This window comes from Takifugu flavidus, chromosome 10 (genome assembly GCF_003711565.1).
Source record: "Takifugu flavidus isolate HTHZ2018 chromosome 10, ASM371156v2, whole genome shotgun sequence".
Taxonomy (NCBI): domain Eukaryota; kingdom Metazoa; phylum Chordata; class Actinopteri; order Tetraodontiformes; family Tetraodontidae; genus Takifugu; species Takifugu flavidus.
In genome coordinates, this window is record NC_079529.1 from 13,121,860 (window position 1) to 13,147,877 (window position 26,018).

Sequence of the window (26,018 nt, forward strand, 5' to 3'; positions counted from 1 at the left end):
GTGCAAAACACATTGAATGAAGCTGAACTGTATGATACTGTGATATAAGTTAGAATGCACTTATGCTTCTCAGCATCTTTTAAATGTTTATGTTGCTCTACAGATGAAACAACGTGAACCTCCCAGAGCAAATAAAGGCCTAATTAACCCGCTCGCCACCAGCACAAGGTGGGTGGAAAATCACCCGTTCTCAGGAAAAATATCTTTCCATCACTGATTAAAAGCTTTCGATAATTTATTAACACATCTGTCCCCTATGACAAAGACATCTGACAACAGAAAAATAAATGTTCAAAGACGGTCATTGTCCTCCTCCTGGATCAGTCCTTGCAAACTGGGCGCAATTCCTTTCTCCGTCGTTGGTCAGCAGATGCTTTGGGATGAACATAGCCAGAAAGACTTTATCCCCCTCAGTTGTCAGCGTCTTCGCTGGAAACTGGTTTTGCTGTTTCTGCTGCAGAGTTTCCGTTGCTGTTGGTCTCCAGTTTGAGCTTCTGTGTGGCGTCTGCAGCCTCATTCGCCTCTTTATCCTCCTCTGAAACGAAGACAAAGTTGTCACGATCGGGACCAACTGGCAAAAGATGTTCAGGCAGCTAAACTTCAAGAGTCTGGAGAAAAAGAAATGAAGTGTGCTTCACACTCAAAACATCAGACCCCCATCTCCCCCATACAACAATCCAAGCAAGTGTGTTCTGTTAACCACAACTTGTTCTGATTGGACTCACAGCTGCAGATTACACAAGCAGTCATTTACTAAGCAGCAGAGCGCATCGATCATCAGCCCATGCAGGAAGTAACGCTGTCGTCCAGGTGACAAAGCAAAAAATATTAAGAGGTAATGGAACTGAAGAAACCTCAGATGAGAGGAGAGACATCGTCCAGGAACCACAGAGACGTTCAGCTGAAGACAAGAGTTCTTTGACCTGGATAACTGAGGATATTGTGTGACTTGCTCTTATTATTCTGCTGGTTTTTCATTTTAATGCATCAACAGCAAAGAAAATTCCTTGGTAAGGAAACCCTTAGAGTGACAGACCATACGCTGGTAGAGCGGGTCCTGGACTCTGTCCTGCTGAGAGTGATGTCTTGTTGTTCTCTTCCCTACAGTCCCACTGGGCACCACAAGTTCTGCCACAAGACTATCCAGAACTGTGCATTCACAGGCTCAGGCTCAGGCTCAGACAGGCAGCAGAGTCCATTCAGACCTCAACTTTTCAAAACAATGCTGACACAGTGCTTGTGTACATGCGAGGTTCTGATGTAAAGGTACCATTGCTCTGCTGCATCCTGAGTTTGGCTGCTTCCGCCTCTTGTTTCTCTCGCTGCTCCTGGAGCTTCTTGCAGACTTTCTTGTGGGTGAACCAGTGCAGTTTCTGGCAGGCTTTGTCACAGTAGACCACCTGGTGCCAAAGAAAGACACTTTAGTTGATTGCGTAACTGATTATAGAAAACTAGAAATGAAACAGGATTTTGTGGCTGAGAAGCCTACAGTCAGGTTATTACCATCTTACACGCTGAGCATCTCTTCTGGGCTCCCTTCTCTCCACATGACGTACAGAACTCTGCATCTATGAAGCCCACCTGCCCAGTGATGGCTTGAGTCAGCACAGAAAGAGCTGTGGGATCGTTGCCCTGGAATCATAAACAAAGATTTGCACAAAACCTCCAGCACAACTGGCGCTACAGCATCTATAAGGTGGGTTTGACTCACAATCTCGACAGGGGCGATACTTCGCACCAGCTGTTGCAGCAAGGTAACGTCACAGTAGGGAAACTTGCGGATGCACTCCCTAATAAACTTCTCCTGATACACCGGGAAGCCGTCGCTGTCGCGACCCTTCAGCAAACTGCAAGACGCCGAACAAGGAGAACCAAACAGTTCCGGTTTCAGTGTTCAGAGTGAAAAATCACAACTTATTATGAAACCTGTGAATATCTTCTTATAATCAATCAGGGACATTACAAAGTAAACAAGGGGCCGTCAGTTAAGGAGTAAAAGTAATTTAAATAGAACCAAATCAACATAAAAGGGTTAAAAATAGAGAAATAGGAAGACGGATGCAGTCAGGTGTTTCCTCATGTATCTTGTCAAGCTCACCTCTTGGTGAGGCCATCCAACTTGTCGTCACGGTCTTTCAGGAAGGAGGCGCACTTTCCCAGGACGCAGCTGATGTAGTGCATCTTCATGGCCAGAACCTCGTTCATTTCCTGCTGCTTGATGCATTTCTCACAGATCAGCTCCATCACCCGCCGACATTTATCGAGAGCCTCTGCCTCCAGCAGCAGAGGGTTCTCCTCGACCAGCATCACCATCTAGGAAAGAGCACACAGCTTTCCTGAACTGCTCATCATCCTCAGCATGAATGGATGCTTTAATTTTTCAAAAACAAAACATGTCCTTCCACCAGGATGTTGTAAATGTTGAAACTGGGGGAGTAAATTGTGGCAGAGATCATCCACATCAATCTCTAAGCACTTTAAAGGTACAACGGTCCTGCAGGATGGATATAAAATCAGTGAGGTTGTCTCCTACTTTTACTGGGTTCAGGTTGGTGCCCATGATGATCTTGTGGAGGGGTCCAGCTAGTTTGGGTGGCAGCTTGGGCTCCTTCTCCAGACCCTGTGGCTTGGTATAATAATCCAGTCTTGCACGAGAGAAGTAGTTGTTGATAACGGTGACACAGTCGTGTTGGCCTGAATAAGACAGAGAGGAAGAGTCATTCCCAAGCTGTAGGACAGAGTTCAAGTCAACTTGATAGGTATTTTCTACAAATACGTGACAGAAAAGTTTCAGGAAAAGACGGAAATATAAGCAGTATTCTACATACATACATGTGTACATTGGCTACACCAAATACTGACAGTGACATTTATCCTAATATTTCCTACACTCGTCTTCCGTGGATAATGCAAGTGATGGGACCATCTGTTGAGGATCCCATTTACAGGCTGAATGTTCTCCACTGCCAAAAATGTGTGTGGCTCTTTGTCCTTGTGAGTCCTTAAAACACTTGACTCTCATGTGAAAGAGCACATGTCACACTCAGACATACCCACAAAGGCAGCCATCTGTGCAGCGGTCCTTCCCACCGAGTTGACCACATCTGTTTCTGCACCGGCGTCCAGCATCAACCAGGTGATTTCAGTCTTACCTGCAGAGGAATAACAGATACAGGGAGAAGCTTTCTAAAATAACAGGGTCAGATGTGTCCTGATGGGGCTGAAAACTTGAGATGGTGGAACTGACGGCATACCTGACAGGCCAGCAAACATGAGTGCCGTGTATCCGTGCTCATGTTCATTGCAATTGACATCTGCTCCATGCTGTAGCAACAATTTGCACATGTCTGTTTTTCCTTTGTAAGCAGCGTGCATAAGGGGGGTCATTCCATACTGCAGAGGACACATATACATACACACATATACATCAGAAAAGGTCTCAGCATTGTGTTTAGATTATACTGCACACAACATCCATTTAAAGCTACCCCTGATTCTGACAAAATCCACTACAAAACCAAGAGGACCTTAGAGAAGGTCCTTCTCGACCTATCATGAACAGATGTCACAGAATAGCCAAACGACTTTCATTATTTCTAACTGTGTCCACGCTGCATTCATTATTAGATGAAAAATACAAATACGGGGCACAAACTGTACACAGTATAAAAGCATTATTATCAGTGTTTAGATGGGCAAACGTTAAACATTATGGCTTCCTTACCTCATCCAAACAGTTGACCCGAACATCTTTACAGCCCAGCAGCCGAGAGGCTTCTTGGACATTTCCTGGGTGAATCAAATTCAAGGTTATTGCAAAAGAAAACACAACCACGCGGATCATTCAGCATTGCACACCTCCTTTGACATGAAAATCAATGTTTTGAACTGTCTTCAGCCACTCGTGCACTGACTGGCAGCTCTTCCCAGCCTCGCTGACCAACCGCATAACAGCTAGTTATGAGCTAGTTCAAGCCTCTAACTAGGATTTTAGGTATCTGCTTCACAGCGATTGTAATCTGGGCGATGATATCAAGAACCAGATCCTGTCTGCAAGTTCTCAGGCATTACTGGAAGAGGCTTACCCGTAGAAATGACATTAAACAACTGCTTTTCGCTTGAAGACAAGTCTCCTTTGACAGACATATTTCCGTTTTGTTCCACCCTCAGAATAGTAAAATATATACCGGTTTATATATATTTTGTTTTATGTTCGCCTTCTGTCGGTAGTTGGCTCGTGCTACGACTTGAAAGCGGATTCAATGCGATTCAGTATTGATGACGTCACCACCTGGTTCTTCTTCGCCTGTTTTTCTTTTCTTCTTCTCTTGTTAAGATTGTCACGTCGCCACAAGGACTGTTTGCACTACCGCCACCTACAAGCGTGGAGGGCGTCTGGATGGATTTGTTCCCGTAAACCTCCGCTCCCAGAGGAAAAACAAGCCAAACTAAACTGTTATCAAATGGAAATAACGTTGGATTAATACTTATTCCCTAAAATCATTGTAGGCGTTCTCACTTTGCCCAGGCTCATTTTAATTCTCCCTCAAAATAGATCATGAGCATTCAATTGCACTAATTTTTAAAATTGAACAGGCTTCACTGTTGTTTTCGACTGTAAACTCGTGTTGTTGCGCTATTTTGTTGCTTCATTTGCTTTCTTGTGAGCTACTTCTTTCCCTTTGATGCTGATATGTTCGGTTCCGCTTTCCTAACGAGTAAATTTGAAAGTGATTAAAGCTGCTTTCAGTGGTATCCTTTCTTCCGCCCACTGCGCTCCTTTTACCGCTGTTACAAACACCAACGATTTCCTGTGACACTCCTTCATTTATCATCTGACTTTTGAAACTTCCACTACATATTCTTAGTGCTTAACTATTATATTAAATACACACCATGTTTTCATTGCCCATCGTTCACTCCATAAATAACAGTGAATTTTTATCCACACCCATCGAGCACATCTTTATTCAGTGATTTACAATTAGTGATCATTTTAACATTTGTTTCCTTGTGCAAAACATTGTTTTCGCAGCATTAACAGCAAAATGTGCTTTGTTTAGATGTCCATTAGTGTTTTCTCCCATGGTAACAACTATCTTTAAAACGTTTTAGTCTGGCCAGCAAATTCTCTCCATGTTAAGGTTTCTCCTTCCTGTAAAGCTGAATGTTTTTATTTTCATTTCATTAAAAAATGAAGTGAAAACTGAAAAATTAGGAAAAAGATTAACGCTTTAGGTCTTTTTTTTGCCTTTCTTTTGCCTTCCTCCAGTAATTCCCCAAAACCTCATTTTAATCTACAGTTTGTACAGCAACATTATTATGTCGCCAAATAAACAAATTTAAAAACTGTGGATATTTTGTCGTTGGTTTTAATGTAAAGGGATGCAAAGACAGCTTTAATAGAGGTGCCCTCTGTTGGCTTCAAGTTGTAATGACATACAGCATCAGAAGCGTCGAGCATGAGAAAGACTCAAGTTTCGTCGAAGGCTTCAGCACACAGTTTAGACTTGAAACATAGACCTTGTGACCTTTGTCACACTTTGTGACAGAAAAGCTGCGACTCCCAAGAGATTTGAATAGTACCAAACATGGAACATCTTAATATGGTGAGAATGTCAAGTAGTACACATGAATCAGCTTCACTCCTGACCCATACTGTCCCGCAGAACCTGGTTTCCATCATGCACCATGTGGAACCCCTCACAGACCCAAAACTACAATATTCTGCTGCTCTTATTTAGTAACCTTGATCAGTTTGTCTAGATAAAGGTTTGATCTCATCTTACTTATGATCAATATAAATTAGAAAGAAAGAAACAATCAGTTGACATCGATCTCCACAGTATAGTTCTTTATCTGGGAGATTTACTCAACTCAATATTATTATTTTCATCAGAGTTTCTCTGTAATTCTAATGACAATATTTTCCAACAAATGTCCACGTGTTCTCGCCCCAAAGCGCCGGAAAACTCTTAAATGAACAGATGCTGGTCACCGGTAAAGGTGAGAGAGCTTCATCCTGCTGTGTCATCGTGGGAACGTGGAGCAGGAGACGCCATTCTGTCTTTTATTACCCGCGAACAGCGACACTTAATCCCGATTGCGAGCTTTCAGGGAGACCCTCCCTGGTTGTCAGGATGTGGAAAACAGGAATAATATTGGATGGTTTTGTTTTCACGACACCAGAAGCACCGTGCGTGAATGAAAGAATCGTGTTTTTCCTCAAATGATGACGGCAACTCGTTTGATTTGATTATATTCTTTGGACTAATGACAGAATCCGCGAGGATGTTGTTGCACGTCTTTATAGAAGTTCTCACATGCGTGTTCCTGTATCATGCGTGTGTTTCTGTATCATGCGTGTTCCTGTATCATGCGTGTGTTTCTGTGCTCGGGGCTCCTCTGTTTCTGCCACACCACACAATTCACATTCTTCCTCCCACTTTTGCTGCTTTCATGTCTTCTCACATGGAAATGTTGCACGCGCGCTGCTTTCTCATGCGCGTGCCGTTCACACTTGGCACGTGGCGCGTCTTTCCGTCTCCCGAGAATCTCTTCAAAGAGATTAAAAGCAAATAGGAATAAAACACGTACTTTAATTATATCACCAAAGACCCGATTTATTACACTTTACACCAAGAAAACTGTAAGCATCAAGGGAAATTTTAAAATGTAGGAAACAAACTGAGAAAATTCTGTTTATATATAAAAAAGATTTTGTAGGTGGCGCGATCTATAGACGTAAAGGACGCAGAGTAAAGTTTAGTTTTGCAGCTTGAACACGAACGAAGGGAAGATTTAAAAGAAAATTCTGATTGGTTGTGGGTGTGGCATGAGACCACGCCCACCGAGAATAAAAATGGTCGGTGAAGCCTGAGGGGTCACTTTCAACTCGGAGCAGCCAGGTCCTCACAGGGTTGCAGCTTGTTGGGGGATTGAAATCATGAAGCCTTTTGAAGATTCAAAGGGTTCATCATCCAGAAAGAGGGTACGTGCTTTAATCAACATGTGGCCGTCTGAGTGGGACCGCTGGGGTCCATAGTTGCTCCTGTGGGACTTTTATCTGCATTCTGTTTGATTCACAATCTCTTCATTCATCTGAATCTGTGGATATTTTACTTCACAGCCTCTCAAACATCATGTAGAGAGACGTCGAAGAGAGAGAATAAACCGCAGCTTGGACAACCTAAAGAGTCTCTTGTTGCTGCCGCAGGTAAAGGAGTCAACGTGCTGCGATCAACCCACCATCCCATAATTCAGCCGTGGGCTAAGAAGCTGTTTTTATTGTTCTTTCTCTTGTAGGAAGCCACTCAGCGCAGAGTGGAGAAAGCAGAGATCCTGGAACACACTGTTCTCTTTCTACAGAAAACAAGAGACAAGAATAGATCTGAAGCTGGTGGAGGATCCCAGAAAGACTCTTTCCAAGAGGGCTTCTCAGACTGCATGGAGAGAGCTGTTCGCTTCCTGGGACCTATGGGGAAAGGCCTGTGCCTCAGAGCAGTGCTGGATCCATCGGCCTCTGCGCGGTCTTCCAGTTCAGACTTTGGTTCTGCAAACTGGAAAAACAGAAGTGAGGTCCACCCCTCCTCCAGCTCACAGCTGCTCAGGAGGTCCTGCAAGTCTCTTCTTCACCTGTGGTTACATAAGCCAGGTCCGTGCCCGGCCCCGTGGCGTTCCGCTGCGTTCAGAACCCTGGACAGTCTCAACGTCCTCTCCCCTCACAGCAAATGAGGAACGGAGCGAACAAACAGAACCACCTCCAGAGTCACCCAGCCAGCCGTTCTCTGTGGAGGCCTTGGCCCTGAGCACCAGACAATGTCTTCAAAAACCTACTGTTCTTCACTTTTGCATGCTGGTTCCATTTGTCCGCTTCAGCAGAGGTTAATTGTGATGTGTGTTGCTAATCTACCACCAAGAGCCTGTGAATAATGTAAGAAAGACATGTGAGTTGTAGATGTAGTTGTTGTGTGATCCAGCTCTCGGTTGTGAACTTTGTGCTGACGACCACAGGGACACAGACTGGGACGGCCGCTCTGACCGCCGTAAAGGTGAGTTATACCGGGATGAAGACTCTCTGTTCTGTGCCGAGGAAAACTCGGGTCCATCGTCTCCCATGATTAAGAGTTCCATATGAGTGAGATGTGCTGTGATAGAATATCCATCCATCAGATTTTCAGGTGGGGGATCAGTGAAGCTCCTACAGCACCTGTGAGTGATCTCTGATCACACCTATGATCTTCAGCGGGTGCAACCATGACAACCACAACCCACAGTCTGCTGCCATCCATATCTTTTCTATTTGCACATTTAACTTATTTAGAATGTCTCCCTATGGTGAGGAATACTTCTGTAAATAACTATTAAAACTTTTATTCAAATAAACAAAACCTGCTGTTGATTCATTCTTCTTGGTGCTGACAGTTAAAAGTGTGTAAGTCTCCTGCACAACTGAACTACCCAGACTAGAAGTCTGGTCCTGAGTCAACAGCTACATAGAAGCGTTTGTCGTTGTCATGACGATACATGAAGCCTTTATCAGTCATTGTAAATTCCTTCCGGGCAGAGAAATCCTCTGAAATCTCCTCCTTTCTAAAATAAATGAATTGGTCTGAAGACAATAGCTTGACAAACCTCCACATCTGTTGGTGGAGCTCCAGGATCCATCTGCATGAGTTCAGCTGTCTCATTATTTCAGTCTGCTCATCCAAATTACTGGAGCATCACACAAATGTTGAGCACAAGCCCACACAGTTATACAAGTGACAAGCTGGTAGTTTATAAGGTCACAGTTGGATTAATATGAACCTTTTTCTGAGCCAGTCGTCCTCTCACTGAAAATGAGGAAGGTTTCTGCATGTGAAGGTATTCATGAGGCTGTGCTGTGTCATTTGCATGTGAGTGAGTAGTGTGTGTGTGTGTGTGACTGCTCAGAGATACTTCACACTTGTCCGCTAATGACCTTCAAATTCTGGCAGATCATAAAATCAAATCCAGGAGGTTTCTTCTCCCACGAGAACGACCAAGAAACGTCTTTCCCATGTCAGACATCACGTCACTTTTATTTTACAGACAAAACCATTAAACTCTTCACACATAAGACACATTGTGTCCACACATTTTCAGGTTTTAAGCTTCTGAAGAATTTTAGATAACAACATTCAGAACATCCCATTTGTGTCAACAATGTTTAACCCAAGAAAATTTCCTCAAAAAATAACTTAAGCTATGTTTTCATGATATTCTTTGAGTATATCTTTAATAATCACTACCATAATAACTGCATATAATAACTACTCTCCTTTTGTTATCATTTTTGGTGTTTACCCATTCCACTTGTCAAAGCAATCTAAATGTTCTTAGTTCATTAATTTAATTTGTTTTTGCAGTCTCGTCATCCTTATATTAACTATACTTATATTCTCATTCTGGTTGCAGTTGTTCTTTTCTTGTATAAATTATTCTGCATGATGTTACATTTTCCCTGAATTTAATTTAGCCAATTTTAAGAATAATTTCAGAAAATAAGAATTATCTGTAAACTTTTTGATTCCATCCCCCCCACTCTCGTTGTGAATATTACTCAACTTAGCTTTTACATTCATCAAAATAAAAGCTACAAAATAGAGAGCCGTAAGTGTATCAAGAAATGCCTTATTTTGTTTTTATCAATAGTTTATTTTGTTTTTAAAATATAAATACAAAAATAGCCTATGGATGAAAACAGAACTGGACCAAACAACAAAACAAAATAAAGGTGGGAAAACAAAACAAAAAAGAAAAAATCGAAAAAACATAAATAAAGAGTTTTTTCCCCCCACAAACGCTTCTTAAATTATAACAGAAATATTTACATTAGTCTAAAATGACTTCCAAATTAGTTTTTTTAAAAAACGTTCGTTTTTAACTAAAATATAAATTATGTGATTTGCTCGCTATTTGTTGAGAGTTTGTATTTATTTCCCTTCGAAACAGCTTTTGCTGTGAAGGCTGTAACGGCTCTTCTGTCCAGGATGAACTCCGTGGCACGAACTATGACACTGATATTGGAAGTAGCCCCATAGCGTTTCCCTGTACAACAAAAAAAGAGAGAGAGATTGACTTGGGACCTGTTTGTGCATGATCGTGCACTGAGTTTCGGTGTGATGGGACGTGGAGTTAAGTAGGGAAGTTGTGAAACTGGACAATTTCAGAGAAAGTGAGCTGTAAAAAGGTAAACGTTTATTACAAAAAAAATTAAAAATAATTCAAACACTAGTTACATCCAGACACGAACATGAAGAATGACAGGGCTGAAAGGAAGGATGTCTGAATATGTCATTACTGTACAGTAAAAAATAAAAGTGTGGTCTCCTCATCTACAGAAAGATAAAATGATTTAATCTAAATCAAGATCAATATTGAGTAGAAAGATGTAAATCAGGGGTGTCCAAACTTTTTGCAAAGAGGGCCAGATTTGATAACGTGAAGATGCCCGGGGGCCAGTAGATCCTTCTGATGTTTTTTTAACCAGAAAAGTTACATGCAAATGTACACTATTATAAAACAATTTTCATTGTCATAATTCTCTTTATTTTTCAAATGGCAGTGTAACCAAATATAAGCCACTCAGGCAGACGTGAACAACTCTAAAAACACAATTCTGCCTTTAATTCATATCTGGAGAGTCAGATAACATTGAACACTGAACTGTATGGAATACCTTAAATTTCCATGAGTTTGATAAATGTAATGCAAAGTTGTCTGTTATCATTCAAGTTTAAAACAAGTAAATTTTGCTCTTGTCTTTTACAAGATCTACAAGAAAGGAGGAATTACATTTTAGTGATTTATTTATTCTGTTAGTGCCAGCGGGCCATAAATAATACATTGTAAGACTGAAGTTGCGGCCATATGAAATCTTACCGCGGGCCGTGATTGGCCCCCGGGCCGGACTTTGGACATGCCTGATGTAAATAGTATAAGACTACAGTAACCTATGGTATATTTACAAAATTTACATGTGGACATCATTCTCTAAACTGAACTTCTGTTGGAGTTTTTAACAATATTTTCCGATTTTCAGTCATTTTTAATTCTAAAAGAAGTATCTGTCAGGTTGGTAGTTGTATTCTGAGCTATGGGTGTGGACAGACCTGCCTCCTCCACACTCTCAAAGTGTGAAAGCACATGGAACAAGAGTCATTTCCACGGCAACAAATGTCCACGTGTTCTCGCCCCAAAGCGCCGGAAAACTCTTAAATGAACAGATGCTGGTCACCGGTAAAGGTGAGAGAGCTTCATCCTGCTGTGTCATCGTGGGAACGTGGAGCAGGAGACGCCATTCTGTCTTTTATTACCCGCCAAAAGCGACACTTAATCCCGATTGCGAGCTTTCAGGGAGACCCTCCCTGGTTGTCAGGATGTGGAAAACAGGAATAATATTGGATGGTTTTGTTTTCACGACACCAGAAGCACCGTGCGTGAATGAAAGAATCGTGTTTTTCCTCAAATGATGACGGCAACTCGTTTTATTTGATTATATTCTTTGGACTAATGACAGAATCCGCGAGGATGTTGGTGCACGTCTTTATAGAAGTTCTCACATGCGTGTTCCTGTATCATGCGTGTTCCTGTATCATGCGTGTGTTCCTGTATCATGCGTGTTTCTGTATCATGCGTGTGTTTCTGTATCATGCGTGTTTCTGTATCATGCGTGTGTTTCTGTGCTCGGGGATCCTCTTGTTCTGCCCACCAACAAATACCCGACTAGTCCTTCTCATTCATCAGCCTCAGCCTCACATTCTTCTCTCCCACTTTTGTTGCTTTCATGTCTTCTCACATGGAAATGTTGCACGAGCTGCCTTTCTCATGCGCGTGCCGTTCACACTTGGCACGTGGCGCGTCTTTCCGTCTCCCGAGAATCTCTTCAAAGAGATTAAAAGCAAATAGGAATAAAACACGTACTTTAATTATATCACCAAAGACCCGATTTATTACAGTTTCGGTCAACACCAAAACGAAGTGTTGTTTATTATTTACAGGAGAAATAAATCGCATAAAATACATTTTTAAATTGTACTGTATTTTTAGTTTGAAAAAAATTACAATCTACAGATTAGATTTGAAGTTAAGAAAAGAAGATTGATGGTTGATTGAATGTGTACGTGGCCTAAACCTACCTACTGGGCTTTAAACGTGCTTGTAAACAGCGAATCATTGTCAAAAATGTTGAAATAGCTATGAAGGGGAAAAAACTCCTATTTTGTGAGAGCAATATCAATTTTGAAATCAACTTTAAATCACTAAACTGTATTTTATTCCTATTTTGCTCTTAATCTCTTTGAAGAGATTCTCGGGAGACGGAAAGACGCGCCACGTGCCAAGTGTGAACGGCACGCGCATGAGAAAGGCAGCTCGTGCAACATTTCCATGTGAAAAGACATGAAAGCAGCAAAAGTGGAAGAGAAGAATGTGAATTTGTTGGTGGGCAGAACAAGAGGAGCCCCGAGCACAGAAACACACGCATGATACAGGAACATCTGGAATAAATGATCATCAGTTGCTCGCTGATATCCATGATTCATAAGAATAACCAATGATTCTCACATATTATGTGAAAAAACACCGATTACAATCAAGTAAGATTCCAGTAACAGATATCGTTTGGGGGGAATTAAGTGTCGCGGGTAATAAAAGACAGAATGGCGTCTCCTGCTCCACGTTCCCACGATGACACAGCAGGATGAAACTCTCTCACCTTTACAGATGACCAGCATTTGTTAGTCAATCAAAACGATGGTGGATTTAACTGTTTTCCGGAGCTTTGGGGTGTGAACACGTGGTCGTTTGTTGTCATGGAAATGACTCCTGTTCTACGCTTTCACACTACTTTCACGCCCTGAGCGCGGAGGAGGTCCTGGCCAGACCCTTGATTCAAAACCCTTCCAGATAGTTCTTATTTAAAATTAAAAAGGAGTGTGTGTGTGTGTGCGCGCGTGTGTGTGTGTGTGTGTGTGTGTGTGTGGGGGGGGGGGTAGTGAGAAAAAATGCAATCTTAAAAGACACATTTTATACAACAATTAATCTGACTACAAAAAGAACAATTGAAGATTAAAATATCGTATCGTTCGTACATTTCTCGGCCATCATGATAAAAGTCTATCACCATTACTGTCTATTACTGAGGTTACAAGTCTCAAGGTTCCCATTGTGTGTTTGAGTTGTGGGCGTTGTTGCTCTTAAACGCTGAACTAAAATCCCACATATTATGAGCATAAAAACCTGCTGACACAGATGGGATGTTCTGAATGTTGTTATCTAAAATTCTTCAGAAGCTTAAAACCTGAAAATGTGTGGACACAATGTGTCTTATGTGTGAAGAGTTTAATGGTTTTGTCTGTGAAATAAAGTGACGTGATGTCTGACATGGGAAAGACGTTTCTTGGTCTTTCTCGTGGGAGAAGAAACCTCCTGGATTTGATTTTATGATCTGCCAGAATTTGAAGGTCATTAGCGGACAAGTGTGAAGGATCTCTGAGCAGTCACACACACACACACACACACACACACACACACACACACACACACACACACTACTCACTCACATGCAAATGACACAGCGCAGCCTCATGAATACCTTCACATGCAGAAACCTTCCTCATTTTCAGTGAGAGGACGACTGGCTCAGAAAAAGGTTCATATTAATCCAACTGTGACCTTATAAACTACCAGCTTGTCACTTGTATAACTGTGTGGGCTTGTGCTGAACATTTGTGTGATGCTCCAGTAATTTGGATGAGCAGACTGAAATAATGAGACAGCTGAACTCATGCAGATGGATCCTGGAGCTCCACCAACAGATGTGGAGGTTTGTCAAGCTATTGTCTTCAGACCAATTCATTTATTTTAGAAAGGAGGAGATTTCAGAGGATTTCTCTGCCCGGAAGGAATTTACAATGACTGATAAAGGCTTCATGTATCGTCATGACAACGACAAACGCTTCTATGTAGCTGTTGACTCAGGACCAGACTTCTAGTCTGGGTAGTTCAGTTGTGCAGGAGACTTACACACTTTTAACTGTCAGCACCAAGAAGAATAAATCAACAGCAGGTTTTGTTTATTTGAATAAAAGTTTTAATAGTTATTTACAGAAGTATTCCTCACCATAGGGAGACATTCTAAATAAGTTAAATGTGCAAATAGAAAAGATATGGATGGCAGCAGACTGTGGGTTGTGGTTGTCATGGTTGCACCCGCTGAAGATCATAGGTGTGATCAGAGATCACTCACAGGTGCTGTAGGAGCTTCACTGATCCCCCACCTGAAAATCTGATGGATGGATATTCTATCACAGCACATCTCACTCATATGGAACTCTTAATCATGGGAGACGATGGACCCGAGTTTTCCTCGGCACAGAACAGAGAGTCTTCATCCCGGTATAACTCACCTTTACGGCGGTCAGAGCGGCCGTCCCAGTCTGTGTCCCTGTGGTCGTCAGCACAAAGTTCACAACCGAGAGCTGGATCACACAACAACTACATCTACAACTCACATGTCTTTCTTACATTATTCACAGGCTCTTGGTGGTAGATTAGCAACACACATCACAATTAACCTCTGCTGAAGTGGACAAATGGAACCAGCATGCAAAAGTGAAGAACAGTAGGTTTTTGAAGACATTGTCTGGTGCTCAGGGCCAAGGCCTCCACAGAGAACGGCTGGCTGGGTGACTCTGGAGGTGGTTCTGTTTGTTCGCTCCGTTCCTCATTTGCTGTGAGGGGAGAGGACGTTGAGACTGTCCAGGGTTCTGAACGCAGCGGAACGCCACGGGGCCGGGCACGGACCCTGGCTTATGTAACCACAGGTGAAGAAGAGACTTGCAGGACCTCCTGAGCAGCTGTGAGCTGGAGGAGGGGTGGACCTCACTTCTGTTTTTCCAGTTTGCAGAACCAAAGTCTGAACTGGAAGACCGCGCAGAGGTCGATGGATCCAGCACTGCTCTGAGGCACAGGCCTTTCCCCATAGGTCCCAGGAAGCGAACAGCTCTCTCCATGCAGTCTGAGAAGCCCTCTTGGAAAGAGTCTTTCTGGGATCCTCCACCAGCTTCAGATCTATTCTTGTCTCTTGTTTTCTGTAGAAAGAGAACAGTGTGTTCCAGGATCTCTGCTTTCTCCACTCTGCGCTGAGTGGCTTCCTACAAGAGAAAGAACAATAAAAACAGCTTCTTAGCCCACGGCTGAATTATGGGATGGTGGGTTGATCGCAGCACGTTGACTCCTTTACCTGCGGCAGCAACAAGAGACTCTTTAGGTTGTCCAAGCTGCGGTTTATTCTCTCTCTTCGACGTCTCTCTACATGATGTTTGAGAGGCTGTGAAGTAAAATATCCACAGATTCAGATGAATGAAGAGATTGTGAATCAAACAGAATGCAGATAAAAGTCCCACAGGAGCAACTATGGACCCCAGCGGTCCCACTCAGACGGCCACATGTTGATTAAAGCACGTACCCTCTTTCTGGATGATGAACCCTTTGAATCTTCAAAAGGCTTCATGATTTCAATCCCCCAACAAGCTGCAACCCTGTGAGGACCTGGCTGCTCCGAGTTGAAAGTGACCCCTCAGGCTTCACCGACCATTTTTATTCTCGGTGGGCGTGGTCTCATGCCACACCCACAACCAATCAGAATTTTCTTTTAAATCTTCCCTTCGTTCGTGTTCAAGCTGCAAAACTAAACTTTACTCTGCGTCCTTTACGTCTATAGATCGCGCCACCTACAAAATCTTTTTTTTTTATATAAAAATAATTTTCTCAGTTTGTTTCCTACATTTTAAAATTTCCCTTGATGCTTACAGTTTTCTTGGTGTAAAGTGTAATAAATCGGGTCTTTGGTGATATAATTAAAGTACGTGTTTTATTCCTATTTGCTTTTAATCTCTTTGAAGAGATTCTCGGGAGACGGAAAGACGCGCCACGTGCCAAGTGTGAACGGCACGCGCATGAGAAAGGCAGCGCGTGCAACATTTCCATGTGAGAAGACATGAAAGCAGCAAAAGTGGGAGAGAAGAATGTGAATTTGTTGGTGGGCAGAACAAGAGGAGCCCCGAGCACAGAAACACACGCATGATACAGGAACACGCATGATACAGGAACACACGCATGATACAGGAACACGCATGATACAGGAACACGCATGTGAGAACTTCTATAAAGACGTGCAACAACATCCTCGCGGATTCTGTCATTAGTCCAAAGAATATAATCAAATCAAACGAGTTGCCGTCATCATTTGAGGAAAAACACGATTCTTTCATTCACGCACGGTGCTTCTGGTGTCGTGAAAACAAAACCATCCAATATTATTCCTGTTTTCCACATCCTGACAACCAGGGAGGGTCTCCCTGAAAGCTCGCAATCGGGATTAAGTGTCGCTGTTCGCGGGTAATAAAAGACAGAATGGCGTCTCCTGCTCCACGTTCCCACGATGACACAGCAGGATGAAGCTCTCTCACCTTTACCGGTGACCAGCATCTGTTCATTTAAGAGTTTTCCGGCGCTTTGGGGCGAGAACACGTGGACATTTGTTGCCGTGGAAATGACTCTTGTTCCATGTGCTTTCACACTTTGAGAGTGTGGAGGAGGCAGGTCTGTCCACACCCATAGCTCAGAATACAACTACCAACCTGACAGATACTTCTTTTAGAATTAAAAATGACTGAAAATCGGAAAATATTGTTAAAAACTCCAACAGAAGTTCTGCTTAGAGAATGATGTCCACATGTCGTGTATTTTATAAATATACCATAGGTTACTGTAGTCTTATACTATTTACATCTTTCTACTCAATATTGATCTTGATTTAGATTAAATCATTTTATCTTTCTTTAGATGAGGAGACCACACTTTTATTTTTTATTGTACAGTAATGACATATTCAGACATCCTTCCTTTCAGCCCTGTCATTCTTCATGTTATTATAATACTTCTGTTTAATTTGTAATATTTTTTGGTATTAAAAGTGTTTCTAAACCTTTATATTGAACATTCATATTAAACATAATTTGGACATATTTGGAGCCAAAAACCTTTACACCAGTAATTTTCAGTGTCCTATTTTATCACATCATAAATAAGAGAATGCTGTTCTAAAAAAAACCCAACACATATAAATAAAATGTAAATTAGACTGAGTTTGAGGAAAAGCCGTTGACAGAAAACAGCTTCTGAAAATCTTTTTGATTGCAAAATTTTATATGTATCTATATATTTTCTTTTAAAAAAAACACTAATTATTAACAGCAAATCAGAGAAAATTGCAGCATTATTGACCTTCAAAAAACACTTTAGAAGCCCTCTACTGCACCATCTTCATACTGTCCTTCCTAAGCTGGCTGCTGCAGTTCCTGAACTTTCCAGAGAGCTTCCCATGTTACCATCATCCATTTCTGCTTTACAAATAAGGTGATTGAGATATGGAGTGCAAGATTCCTCAAAATGAAAACAACATTGACATCAGCTGAACAGAATATCCACCAACACAGTGGAAATCTGTGTTTTCTGGAGTTTAAACCCCACTGATCCCAGTTAACCTGATGACCTTCATGCTTTAAAGACCTTGAATGTCAGTTCTGCATGCTGACGCTGTCTCCACTGACTTCCTTACAATACAGCGAAATATCTAAAAAGGTTGCACATAAGAGTTGTTGATGTTTTCAAACATCCATGTAGATGATTTATTGCCAGGCAACTGGCATTTGGTATCTCTTTGGGAGAAAGTTCACCTCATCTGAGAGGCTCCTTAAAACCAACCATGGTTGGGTTTCACTTTATTGACCAGAGACACTTTTGTGCAAAATGCACATTAAAAACTGCTTTTCTTGACTTTCCAACCAACTATATGTTAAACTACATATTGTATATACATATTGACAAAATGAGAACAAGTGACTGGCATTTAATGGAACTTCTGCAGACAAATTAGAAAGGAACAATCCTCATGAACAACAGGAATAATAATAATATTAATATTAATAATAACAATAATAATAATAATAATAATAATAATAATAATAATAATAATGGTGATTTAAAGAACTACTTCAGCAGGAAAGCAACAAATTAACTGAAAGAAGCAACATCCAGGATTTTGTTCACCTTCTCAGGCTAAATTTCAACAGCTGTGGAAAATCACTACAGAGCTGTTTGTGTAGAGTCAGCGCTGTTGCTTGATCTCTCAATCCTGGATCTCTGATCCAGGATTTTCGAACTTGCAGGGGCTTGTTGAGCTCTACTGGAACCATCCCTATTAGCCGGCTGGTGAGTGGAAGATGAAATAACCGCTCTTTCTGTTGGTGCGGCGGCTGTTGTGTCTGTCACAATCACATAATTAGGCTCTGGCTGATGGACGTTTGAGCGGCGCTGCAAAGCATGCTGGGTGCAAGAGAATGACCGCTGGCGAGGGGCAGGCTGGGGGGACAGGCAGTGAGGGGTCACTGCTCTGGGAATTTCCTGGTGCCGGTCACGATCCTCGTCTTCTGAGGTCACTTCCTGCAGAGTGCTGATCGGCCGGGGAGAACAACCCATGATTCTCGGAGGCACCAGAGCCGTTGCTGACTGATTCAGCTGTGGTCGCCAATTTTGGTGTGAGAGGTGCTGCAGTCTGGTCATCAGCCAATCACTGCCGAGACAGAATAAACAGAATAATCATTAAAGGTAATGGTGGTTTTACTACTACCTTAAACTTGCAAACACAAATGTATTTCCTTTTTCAACATGACACAACAATGAAGGGACTATGAATAGTTTCACCTGTGTTTACACACTGAAAAGGACCCACAAGGCTGCAGCTTTCATGATACACTATAAAAATCACAGTCACAAGCAATTGAGACACGTTGAGGGAAGCTTACTTCTGTGGAGGTGGGGTCATGTCCCGATGCCCAACGATCCCAGAGAAGGAGGCGCTTCTTCCAGGCAGTCCTTGTGAACCCACCCAAGGTGAGTACATCAGACCGTGATCATCCCACAGCATATCACTGGTCGAGTCGAGGGGAACCGGTCCTCTCTGCATCCGGTGAGTCAGGAGGAGCTCCAGTACCTGGTGATGCATGCCCTCTCTCGCCATGTCCGTCGGTGTCCGCCCCCTCCGATCATGCAGCTCAGGGTTTGCACCGTGAAGCAGGAGGAGTCTGGCAGTGTCATAGCAACCGTAGACGGCTGAGAGGAAGAGAGCTGTCTCACCCTGTCAAAGAGACAATTAGAGAGTAACACAAAAGGGCTTTCAGGGGCTCAGCAAAGCTCCTCTCTCTCTATCTCTCACACACACACACACACACACCACACACACACACACACACACACACACACACACACACATACAAAGAAGCATAGTTGTATTTGATCATCTTCTAAATGTCTTGAACGCGGACTCATCAGTTTGGACTTACCTTGTTGTCTTGCAGATCCACAGCAGCTCCATAACAAATGAGAGTCCTCGCCAGGGAGAGGTTGTTCACTGTGGATGCCCAGTGGAGGGCGGACTTCCCTGGGAGAGACAGTATGAATGGAGGAGAGGGGGTGGGGGTGGGGAGCAGGTCAGCCAATGCCCAATTATTACACAACAGAGTCAAGCCTGGATGAACAAGAGGGAAAAAAGCAAGACGGGACGCTGGAATTCTTTCCGCCAGTGACAGGAGATATGGAAGAGGTGAAATCAGGCAGGAGAAAGGATGAGGCCAAAAAGCAAAGACAGAAGATGAGCTACAAAATCATGATGTCCATCAACCCCTTTTGAGGATGTTAACTCTATTCAGAGTCAGAGGAGGGCAGCAAGGGAGCTGGAGGAGGAAGGAATGAGGAGTACAGACCGGTGAGCATGAGGGACACAAAAGGAGGATGTGAGAGAGAAAATTAAGTTTAGTGATGGAACTAAATACATTTATTCAAGCAGTCTGAGACACTTTCATGATTTGCTTCCTAGAACTCTCACATAATCATCATTTATACATGAGAAGACTTTAAATAACGTCTTTTTTCTACATGTTGTTTTAATAATGACCAACAACATTAATGATGTGTGACCAACAACGTCACACAGAAATCCTCTTTTCTCTGTATTATATAATAATCACCTGTATGGTCGGGTGTATAATAATCACCTGTATGGTCGGTGTATAATAATCACCTGTATGGTCGGTTCTATAATAATCACCTGTATGGTTGGTTCTATAATAATCACCTGTATGGTCGGTCAAATAATAATCACCTGTATGGTCGTATAATAATCACCTGTATGGTCGGTGTATAATAATCACCTGTATGGTCGGTTCTATAATAATCACCTGTATGGTTGGTTCTATAATAATCACCTGTATGGTCGGTGTTGTTGACAGGAACACCTGCTCGCAGCAGCTCCAGAACCACTCTGTCCAGCCCGCTTCGCACAGCTCGGATCAGGACCACAGAGCCGTCTGGTCCGCACCACTCTGCTGACTGACACACACACATTCACATAATTTATATGAATAAATATGTTTGTGCTTTACTTCCTCCATTATCCATTACATTTTTTTTGGTTGAATTCACAAAGGAACAATAAAAACTAAAAGAGATCGTCTAACCCCTAAAGCCTTCAGTTCTCCTCTCCTCTCCTCTCCTCTCCTCTCCTCTCCTCTCCTCTCCTCTCCTCGCCTCTCCTCGCCTCTCCTCCTCTCCTCCTCTCCTCTCCTCTCCTCTCCTCTCCTCTCCTCTCCTCTCCTCTCCTCTCCTCTCCTCTTCCTCTCCTCTCCTCTCCTCCCCTCCCCTCCCCTCCCCTCTCCTCTCCTCCTCTCCTCTCCTCTCCTCTCCTCTCCTCTCCTCTCCTCTCCTCTCTCTCCTCTCCTCTCCTCTCCTCCTCTCCTCCTCTCCTCTCCCCTCCCCTCCCCTCCCCTCCCCTCCTCTCCTCTCCTCCTCTCCTCTCCTCTCCTCTCCTCTCCTCTCCTCTCCTCTCCTCTCCTCTCCTCTCTCCTCTCCTCTCCTCTCCTCTCCCCTCCCCTCCCCTCCCCTCCCCTCCTCTCCTCTCCTCTCCTCTCTCCTCTCCTCTCCTCTCCTCTCCTCCTCTCTCCTCTCCTCTCCTCTCCTCTCCTCTCCTCTCCTCTCCTCGCCTCTCCTCCTCTCCTCTCCTCCTCTCCTCCTCTCCCTCCTCAGTAAAAATCATTTGACAACTAGTCAGACCTGCTGAAGGGGGCTCAGCAGAGGAGGAGGAATGGCGTTCCTCTCCCATCCTCTTGGTAGAGCTGTCGGACAACAAGAAAAACATTGAACATCAACATGCTACAGGAATAGAATTATTGTTGCACTATATCTGTGTTTTGGTTACTTTAAATAATGGAAATGTATGTGTAGAGCGTAAAAAAAGAAATATGGGTTTTTGTTCCAACAGAAGAAAAATGTAGGTTCATGATTTAAAATTCCAGAAGAGAATTGCTTAAAGGTGTGGCTAACAAAGCGTTTGACTCTTACGTTGCACAGATCGATGCTGTGGTGATGCTGCAGCTGAAAACTGTTTCTGCTCCTGGTTCCTTTGACTGCAGATGGCGGCGTTCCTCAAGCAGCTCTCATTGACATCTTCCATTGAACTTTGAATAAAATCGGTGTCACTTCCGATCTCCTGATCCCGTTTCAGAGAGCTTAAAAAACAGAATGAGCCTTTTCCTTTATAGTGAAAGAGAATCAAAGTACTGTAACATTGTCCGATCTGCTTTCTAGTGGCTACTGTGCAAGGTTGAAGATTTAGTTGCAGTTCTTCAGGGAACCAGCTGAATATAGCAGGGTTGGACATGTTTCTGTAGTGGTTTCATGGGGTCATGACAAGGTGTTAATAACAGGGATGAAAGAAACAGATTTTAAAAAGATGTGTTTGCAATGAAACATGGACAAAGGGAGACATGTTGCCTTACTTGTGGAAGTGCTCATGTTTGAAATATCCTTTCAACAAAGAATGTTAAAAATGGTCTTAAACAGCAGTTATTCTCACCGCATCCGATTGGCATCCTCCCCCAGTGGTTCCCTCCTCCTCTTCTTTTCTGATTCCTTTGCTTTCTTCTTTTTCTTCAAGCCGACCTTCTCTTTTTCTCTGCTGGTTCTCATTCTCTGCACCTGATGGACTGCGAGCGACACCGGTGCCTTCGATTGGAGCTCGCCGTCTGACGCTGTGAACCGATGCCTGGTCCTGCCGCCCTCCTCTCCCCCGGCATGCTGTTGCTGCCTCGCTCTCCGCATCACCACAAGCACCACCAGGGCCAACAGCAGCAGGAAGGCAATCGCTATGGTGATCACAGCCCACAGCCACGAAGGGGTCAGCTCTGTTGAGAACAATGGAAACAAATGGGGTTGGAGTCTAAATGACTATTTGCACCTGTTTTAAATGATGTGCAAATCCAGAGTGAGACCAGGCAGCAGCGGGGCTGACAGATCCGAGCACACGGTTCCAATCGGTGCGTGTTGGTGGAATATGTATTTGTACCCGTTTATAATCATCACTACGCATTTTCAGATTGTGTCACATATTAATCTTAACATTGGTCAAACATTATAACCAGCAGCCGAATATTGTGTTGGTCCCCCTTTTGCTGTCTGAACAGCCTGGACCCTTTGAGTCATGGACTCCTGGAGACCCCTGAAGGTCTGCTGGGGTATCTGACACCAGCATGGTGCAGATCTTCAGTCCTGTCAGCACATTCCTCACACAGATGCTGGTTGGATTGAGATCTGGAGAATCAACACCCCAAACTGTTGTTGTGCTCCTCAAACCTGATTCCTGAACCATTGGTGCTTTGTGACGGGTACCCTCATCCTGCCCAAAGAGGCCATCCGGGAATATAGTTTCCATTAAGGCTGAACATGGTCTGCAGAAGTCCTGAGGATGTTTGGACCCAAGGTTTTCCAAAGCATCGCTGTGCCTCCACCATCTTGGCAACTTCTGGTGCCAGGTGCTCCCCAGGTAAGAGACGCACACGTTTCAGCCATTAAACATGAAGTCCATCGCTGGTGCTATAGTGGTGATGTGGCAGCAACTCTTCTCTGGTTATGCAGCTCCAAATGCAAGCTAATGTGATGTATTATGGATTCTGACAACTTTCTCTTAGGATCAGAAACTACTTTAGCGATTGGAGCAACAGTAGCTCCATTCGGTGAGTCGAGAGTGTCCATGAGCATGTCACCACTTCACCTCTGTTCCACTGGACGGATTCTGATCCAATCTGACCAGTGCAGACTGGCAACACCCCTCAACAGCTGCAGTTTTGGAAATGCTCTGACCCAGTCAGAGTTTTGCCCCGATTTTTCTTGCTTCTAACCAACGCATCAACATTGACTAAAATGTTTCTTTATGTGTTGTAATGTAGAGATAATCAGTGTTTCTCACTTCACCTGTCAGTGCTCGTATTGTTCTACCGGATGGGTGTAGTTTCGCTACAGTAATGAGCCAGGACAGATGAAATAGCTCCGCTTGAAAAAGGAAAGAAAATTCTCCCCACTAATCAGGTGGGGCAACTGTGTTTCACCTCGAGTTTAATAGCCTCAATAGCCAGAAAGAACAAACCAGTCTGACTACAAACATGTTTGCAAGCTTACCCTTGATTTTCTTTGTATCGGTTTCCTCATCTCTGTCTCCTATTTCTTCTCGAACGCCTCGAACAGTGATGATGGCCGTCAGCTCCGGCAGGGTGGGAAAGGAGGGCCGTCTGAGCATTGTTATGGCCCGCAGGAAGCTGGCTGCCTCTGTGGCGTAGGGGAAACACGTAGTCTGCAGGCGTGTACATGGTCTGTTGTCCACTTGGAGGAAAAGGAGTGAGCTGCAAGAGACAGGAAGAAAAACAATGAAGCATGACAAATTAATACTGAAACACATTTCATACGGTTCCCGATAATGTTGTTATGTATTTTTATCTGTTCAGATACCCATCGGAATCAGCTGGCGATGTCTGGGTCAGCATGCTGGCCAGCTGCAAAGGGTCGAAATCAAACAGGTTCCTGTTGGTGGTCATGGGAGCAGAACCTCTCAGTTTGACTGGTGTTTGGAGGAGGACGCTGAGAGCCCAGAACAGAGAAACGTTGGAGAAGGCGCCACGCTGATGGGGGATTTTGGTGTGAAGGACCAGGGTGCCTTTAGCCCACTGTGGCGTTTGTTTGGTGAAGCAGTCGCTGCCATCCCAACCACAGGGGGCGCTGTCACAGCCTTGCTCACAGTGATAGTTGGCATAGTGGTCGCGGCAGTACTGGATGTGTCCTGGGCTGTGAACCATGATGACGTGCGGAAGATTAGTTTAACTTCATCTATGCTGTCATGTGAACTTTTAAGACAAGACACTGTATATATTGAAGAAAAGTGTTTAAAAATAAACAGCTGAATGCTGTTTATTTGGAATTCTATTTCGAACAATGTGGTCAATTTTTCAATAATAAAAGGTGATACGGTGAATATGTTAGTCTTCGGATTGAGAAGAAGGTAATAATCTTTACTTGCAGTGTCCTCTTTCCTTCAGGCAGTCGAGCCCGTCTCTGAGACACTCGGGGGCCATGCACTCTCTGTCGCAGGAGCCATCTCCAAACTTGTCCTTACACTTCCTGTTACCTGGACACTGCCCCCATGGATTTTCAGATGCTGGGTGGAAGAAAAAAAAAGTTTTCTACACTTCAACTTTTTTGTATTGATAGTTTTCTGTAAGCAGCTCACTCATATATATTTACAACGGCTTTGGAGAATTTTAACCACTATTCGTAACAAGGCGAGCTCAAGTCATGACCGACGGGCCCAAATATGGAACGACAGGGGAGCAGGAAACAGTCCTGGCACAAACAGGAAGTTTCCAGGAGAAATTAATAGCAACAGGAAATGGAGTGGGCCGGGTCTGACTGAAGGTGGAAGGTCATCCCCATAGCAACCAGGAATATGATGGAGTTGGACAATGGGGCTTGGCAGGTGTGTATCGAAGGAACCGCAACAATAGAGCTACAACTATGTCATGCCGTTTACCCGTTCCTCTCGTGATTAACTGAGTGAAGCAAACTGAGAGTTAAATATCAAATCAGTGTATAATATCCAACAAAATAAACAGGAATCTTACATTTATGCATAAACAATGTTGAAAGATCAAAGAATTTAGACAAATTTCTATACTGTTTCCTTTGGAGATCAAATCTGTTATAAACCACAAAACCCCCTTTTTAAAATTCAACTATTACTTTTCTGTAACTATTGGAGGAGCATTCTGCTGCTTTGGGCAGGTGTGAGATTATAAATCTGTACAGAACTAAAGTCTTATCTCACCTCCACAAGTCCAGCTCAGCCCCAGCACCACACACATCCTGAGAGTCAACATCTTCAGACACTTCCAGCCGTGGTTCCCCTTTTTAACACAGCTGAGCGGTACTGAAAAGGTGATCACTACACACTCACGCCGGTCAACGTCGAGTTAAGTTTCCCAGTTTCACCATACTGCTGTTGAAACCCTCCGAATGCAGCCACCCTCTCCATTTCCTTTTTTTTAGAGGCCCTGCGGATATCTGGACAATTTCCTGCGACTGTGTGGAGAAGAATAGGAGAGAGATTGTGTGTGTGTGTGTGTGTGTGTGTGTGTGAATTGTTAAAATCACAAAAAAGCAAGTATTAAAAAGAAAGATACATTTAATGTCTGATCACCAAAGATGATTTCATTTAAAGGGGAGGATTATTTGGCTGACTGACTTTCCTTGATCTGCACATTGATTAATTATTGCACTTGACTTTGTTGTAGAATGATAACTTGTGATTATTTAAAGGCTTTAAAACTGCGACACTTTTTGTCCGCGGTTTTTTTAAGTCTCGCGTGATTTCAGCACGTCATCGTGTTAGTTGACTTTACCGTAAATATTCGCGAACGTGCATTCCAAATTTGATTAGATAGCCATAAACCTTCTGTATTAACATTGTAATATGTGTTTGATGTATTTTTCTATCTCTTTTTTAAAAATCTTGTGCATAATTGTAGGATTGGGGATAGAATCCTCCCACTTCA

At 43.2% G+C, this 26,018-nt stretch overlaps 3 protein-coding genes and 1 pseudogene across 7 annotated transcripts; 1 reads left to right on the top strand and 3 right to left on the bottom strand.

Annotated features, from left to right (window-relative positions):
* Positions 1-217: 217 nt before the first annotated feature.
* Positions 218-4,301, bottom strand: ankmy2a (ankyrin repeat and MYND domain containing 2a). Its single transcript, XM_057045407.1, has 10 exons — positions 4,086-4,301; positions 3,725-3,789; positions 3,255-3,393; positions 3,054-3,152; positions 2,534-2,694; positions 2,099-2,313; positions 1,712-1,847; positions 1,504-1,632; positions 1,271-1,400; positions 218-535 (listed from the first exon to the last, which is right to left on the bottom strand). Exons 1-10 carry the CDS (start codon positions 4,144-4,146, stop codon positions 411-413), a joined length of 1,260 nt encoding a protein of 419 aa, XP_056901387.1. The 5' UTR covers positions 4,147-4,301; the 3' UTR covers positions 218-410.
* A 2,422-nt stretch (positions 4,302-6,723) lies between these two features.
* LOC130532561 (transcription factor HES-2-like) lies at positions 6,724-8,390 on the top strand (annotated as a pseudogene).
* A 5,703-nt stretch (positions 8,391-14,093) lies between these two features.
* Positions 14,094-16,613, bottom strand: LOC130532535 (transcription factor HES-2-like). Of its 2 annotated transcripts, XR_008952356.1 has the most exons (4): positions 15,494-16,613; positions 15,269-15,355; positions 14,433-15,179; positions 14,094-14,311 (listed from the first exon to the last, which is right to left on the bottom strand). XR_008952356.1 is itself a non-coding variant. In XM_057045222.1 (3 exons), the coding sequence occupies exons 1-3, from the start codon at positions 15,536-15,538 to the stop codon at positions 14,676-14,678; spliced, it is 636 nt and encodes a 211-aa protein (XP_056901202.1). In that variant the 5' UTR covers positions 15,539-16,613; the 3' UTR covers positions 14,094-14,675. The 2 variants fall into 2 exon arrangements, 1 of the variants encoding a protein (XP_056901202.1); XM_057045222.1 differs by having other exon boundaries at positions 14,094-15,179.
* Positions 16,614-17,779: 1,166 nt separating this feature from the next.
* notchl (notch receptor, like) lies at positions 17,780-25,575 on the bottom strand. 4 transcript variants are annotated; one of them, XM_057045191.1, is made up of 11 exons: positions 25,292-25,569; positions 24,484-24,625; positions 23,923-24,255; positions 23,596-23,816; positions 21,998-22,325; positions 21,484-21,650; positions 21,196-21,257; positions 20,352-20,475; positions 19,431-19,528; positions 18,894-19,225; positions 17,780-18,661 (listed from the first exon to the last, which is right to left on the bottom strand). In XM_057045191.1, exons 1-11 carry the CDS (start codon positions 25,341-25,343, stop codon positions 18,175-18,177), a joined length of 2,346 nt encoding a protein of 781 aa, XP_056901171.1. In that variant the 5' UTR covers positions 25,344-25,569; the 3' UTR covers positions 17,780-18,174. The 4 variants fall into 4 exon arrangements, with proteins under 4 accessions (XP_056901171.1, XP_056901172.1, XP_056901173.1 ...); XM_057045192.1 differs by lacking the exon at positions 17,780-18,661 and adding an exon at positions 20,142-20,194 and having other exon boundaries at positions 18,938-19,225; positions 20,272-20,475; positions 25,292-25,575; XM_057045193.1 differs by lacking the exons at positions 17,780-18,661; positions 18,894-19,225; positions 19,431-19,528 and adding exons at positions 19,548-19,820; positions 20,142-20,194 and having other exon boundaries at positions 20,272-20,475; positions 25,292-25,574.
* Between the last annotated feature and the right edge of the window lie 443 nt (positions 25,576-26,018).

Excerpts from the sequence above, each read along its gene's own strand:
- ankmy2a (XM_057045407.1), bottom strand. The coding sequence starts at position 4,146 with ATGTCTGTCAAAGGAGACTTGTCTTCAAGCGAAAAGCAGTTGTTTAAT. Across the intron at positions 3,790-4,085 it reads GTTTAATGTCATTTCTACGG|GAAATGTCCAAGAAGCCTCT; the intron begins GTAAGCCTCTTC and ends TGATTCACCCAG. Across the intron at positions 2,695-3,053 it reads ACAGATGGCTGCCTTTGTGG|GCCAACACGACTGTGTCACC; the intron begins GTATGTCTGAGT and ends TGTCTTATTCAG.
- LOC130532535 (XM_057045222.1), bottom strand. The coding sequence starts at position 15,538 with ATGAAGCCTTTTGAAGATTCAAAGGGTTCATCATCCAGAAAGAGG. Across the intron at positions 15,356-15,493 it reads GTTCATCATCCAGAAAGAGG|CCTCTCAAACATCATGTAGA; the intron begins GTACGTGCTTTA and ends TTTACTTCACAG. Across the intron at positions 15,180-15,268 it reads GTCTCTTGTTGCTGCCGCAG|GAAGCCACTCAGCGCAGAGT; the intron begins GTAAAGGAGTCA and ends TTTCTCTTGTAG.
- notchl (XM_057045191.1), bottom strand. The coding sequence starts at position 25,343 with ATGTTGACTCTCAGGATGTGTGTGGTGCTGGGGCTGAGCTGGACTTGT. Across the intron at positions 22,326-23,595 it reads CGATACAAAGAAAATCAAGG|AGCTGACCCCTTCGTGGCTG; the intron begins GTAAGCTTGCAA and ends TGTTCTCAACAG. Across the intron at positions 19,226-19,430 it reads TGGATCTGCAAGACAACAAG|GGTGAGACAGCTCTCTTCCT; the intron begins GTAAGTCCAAAC and ends TCTCTTTGACAG.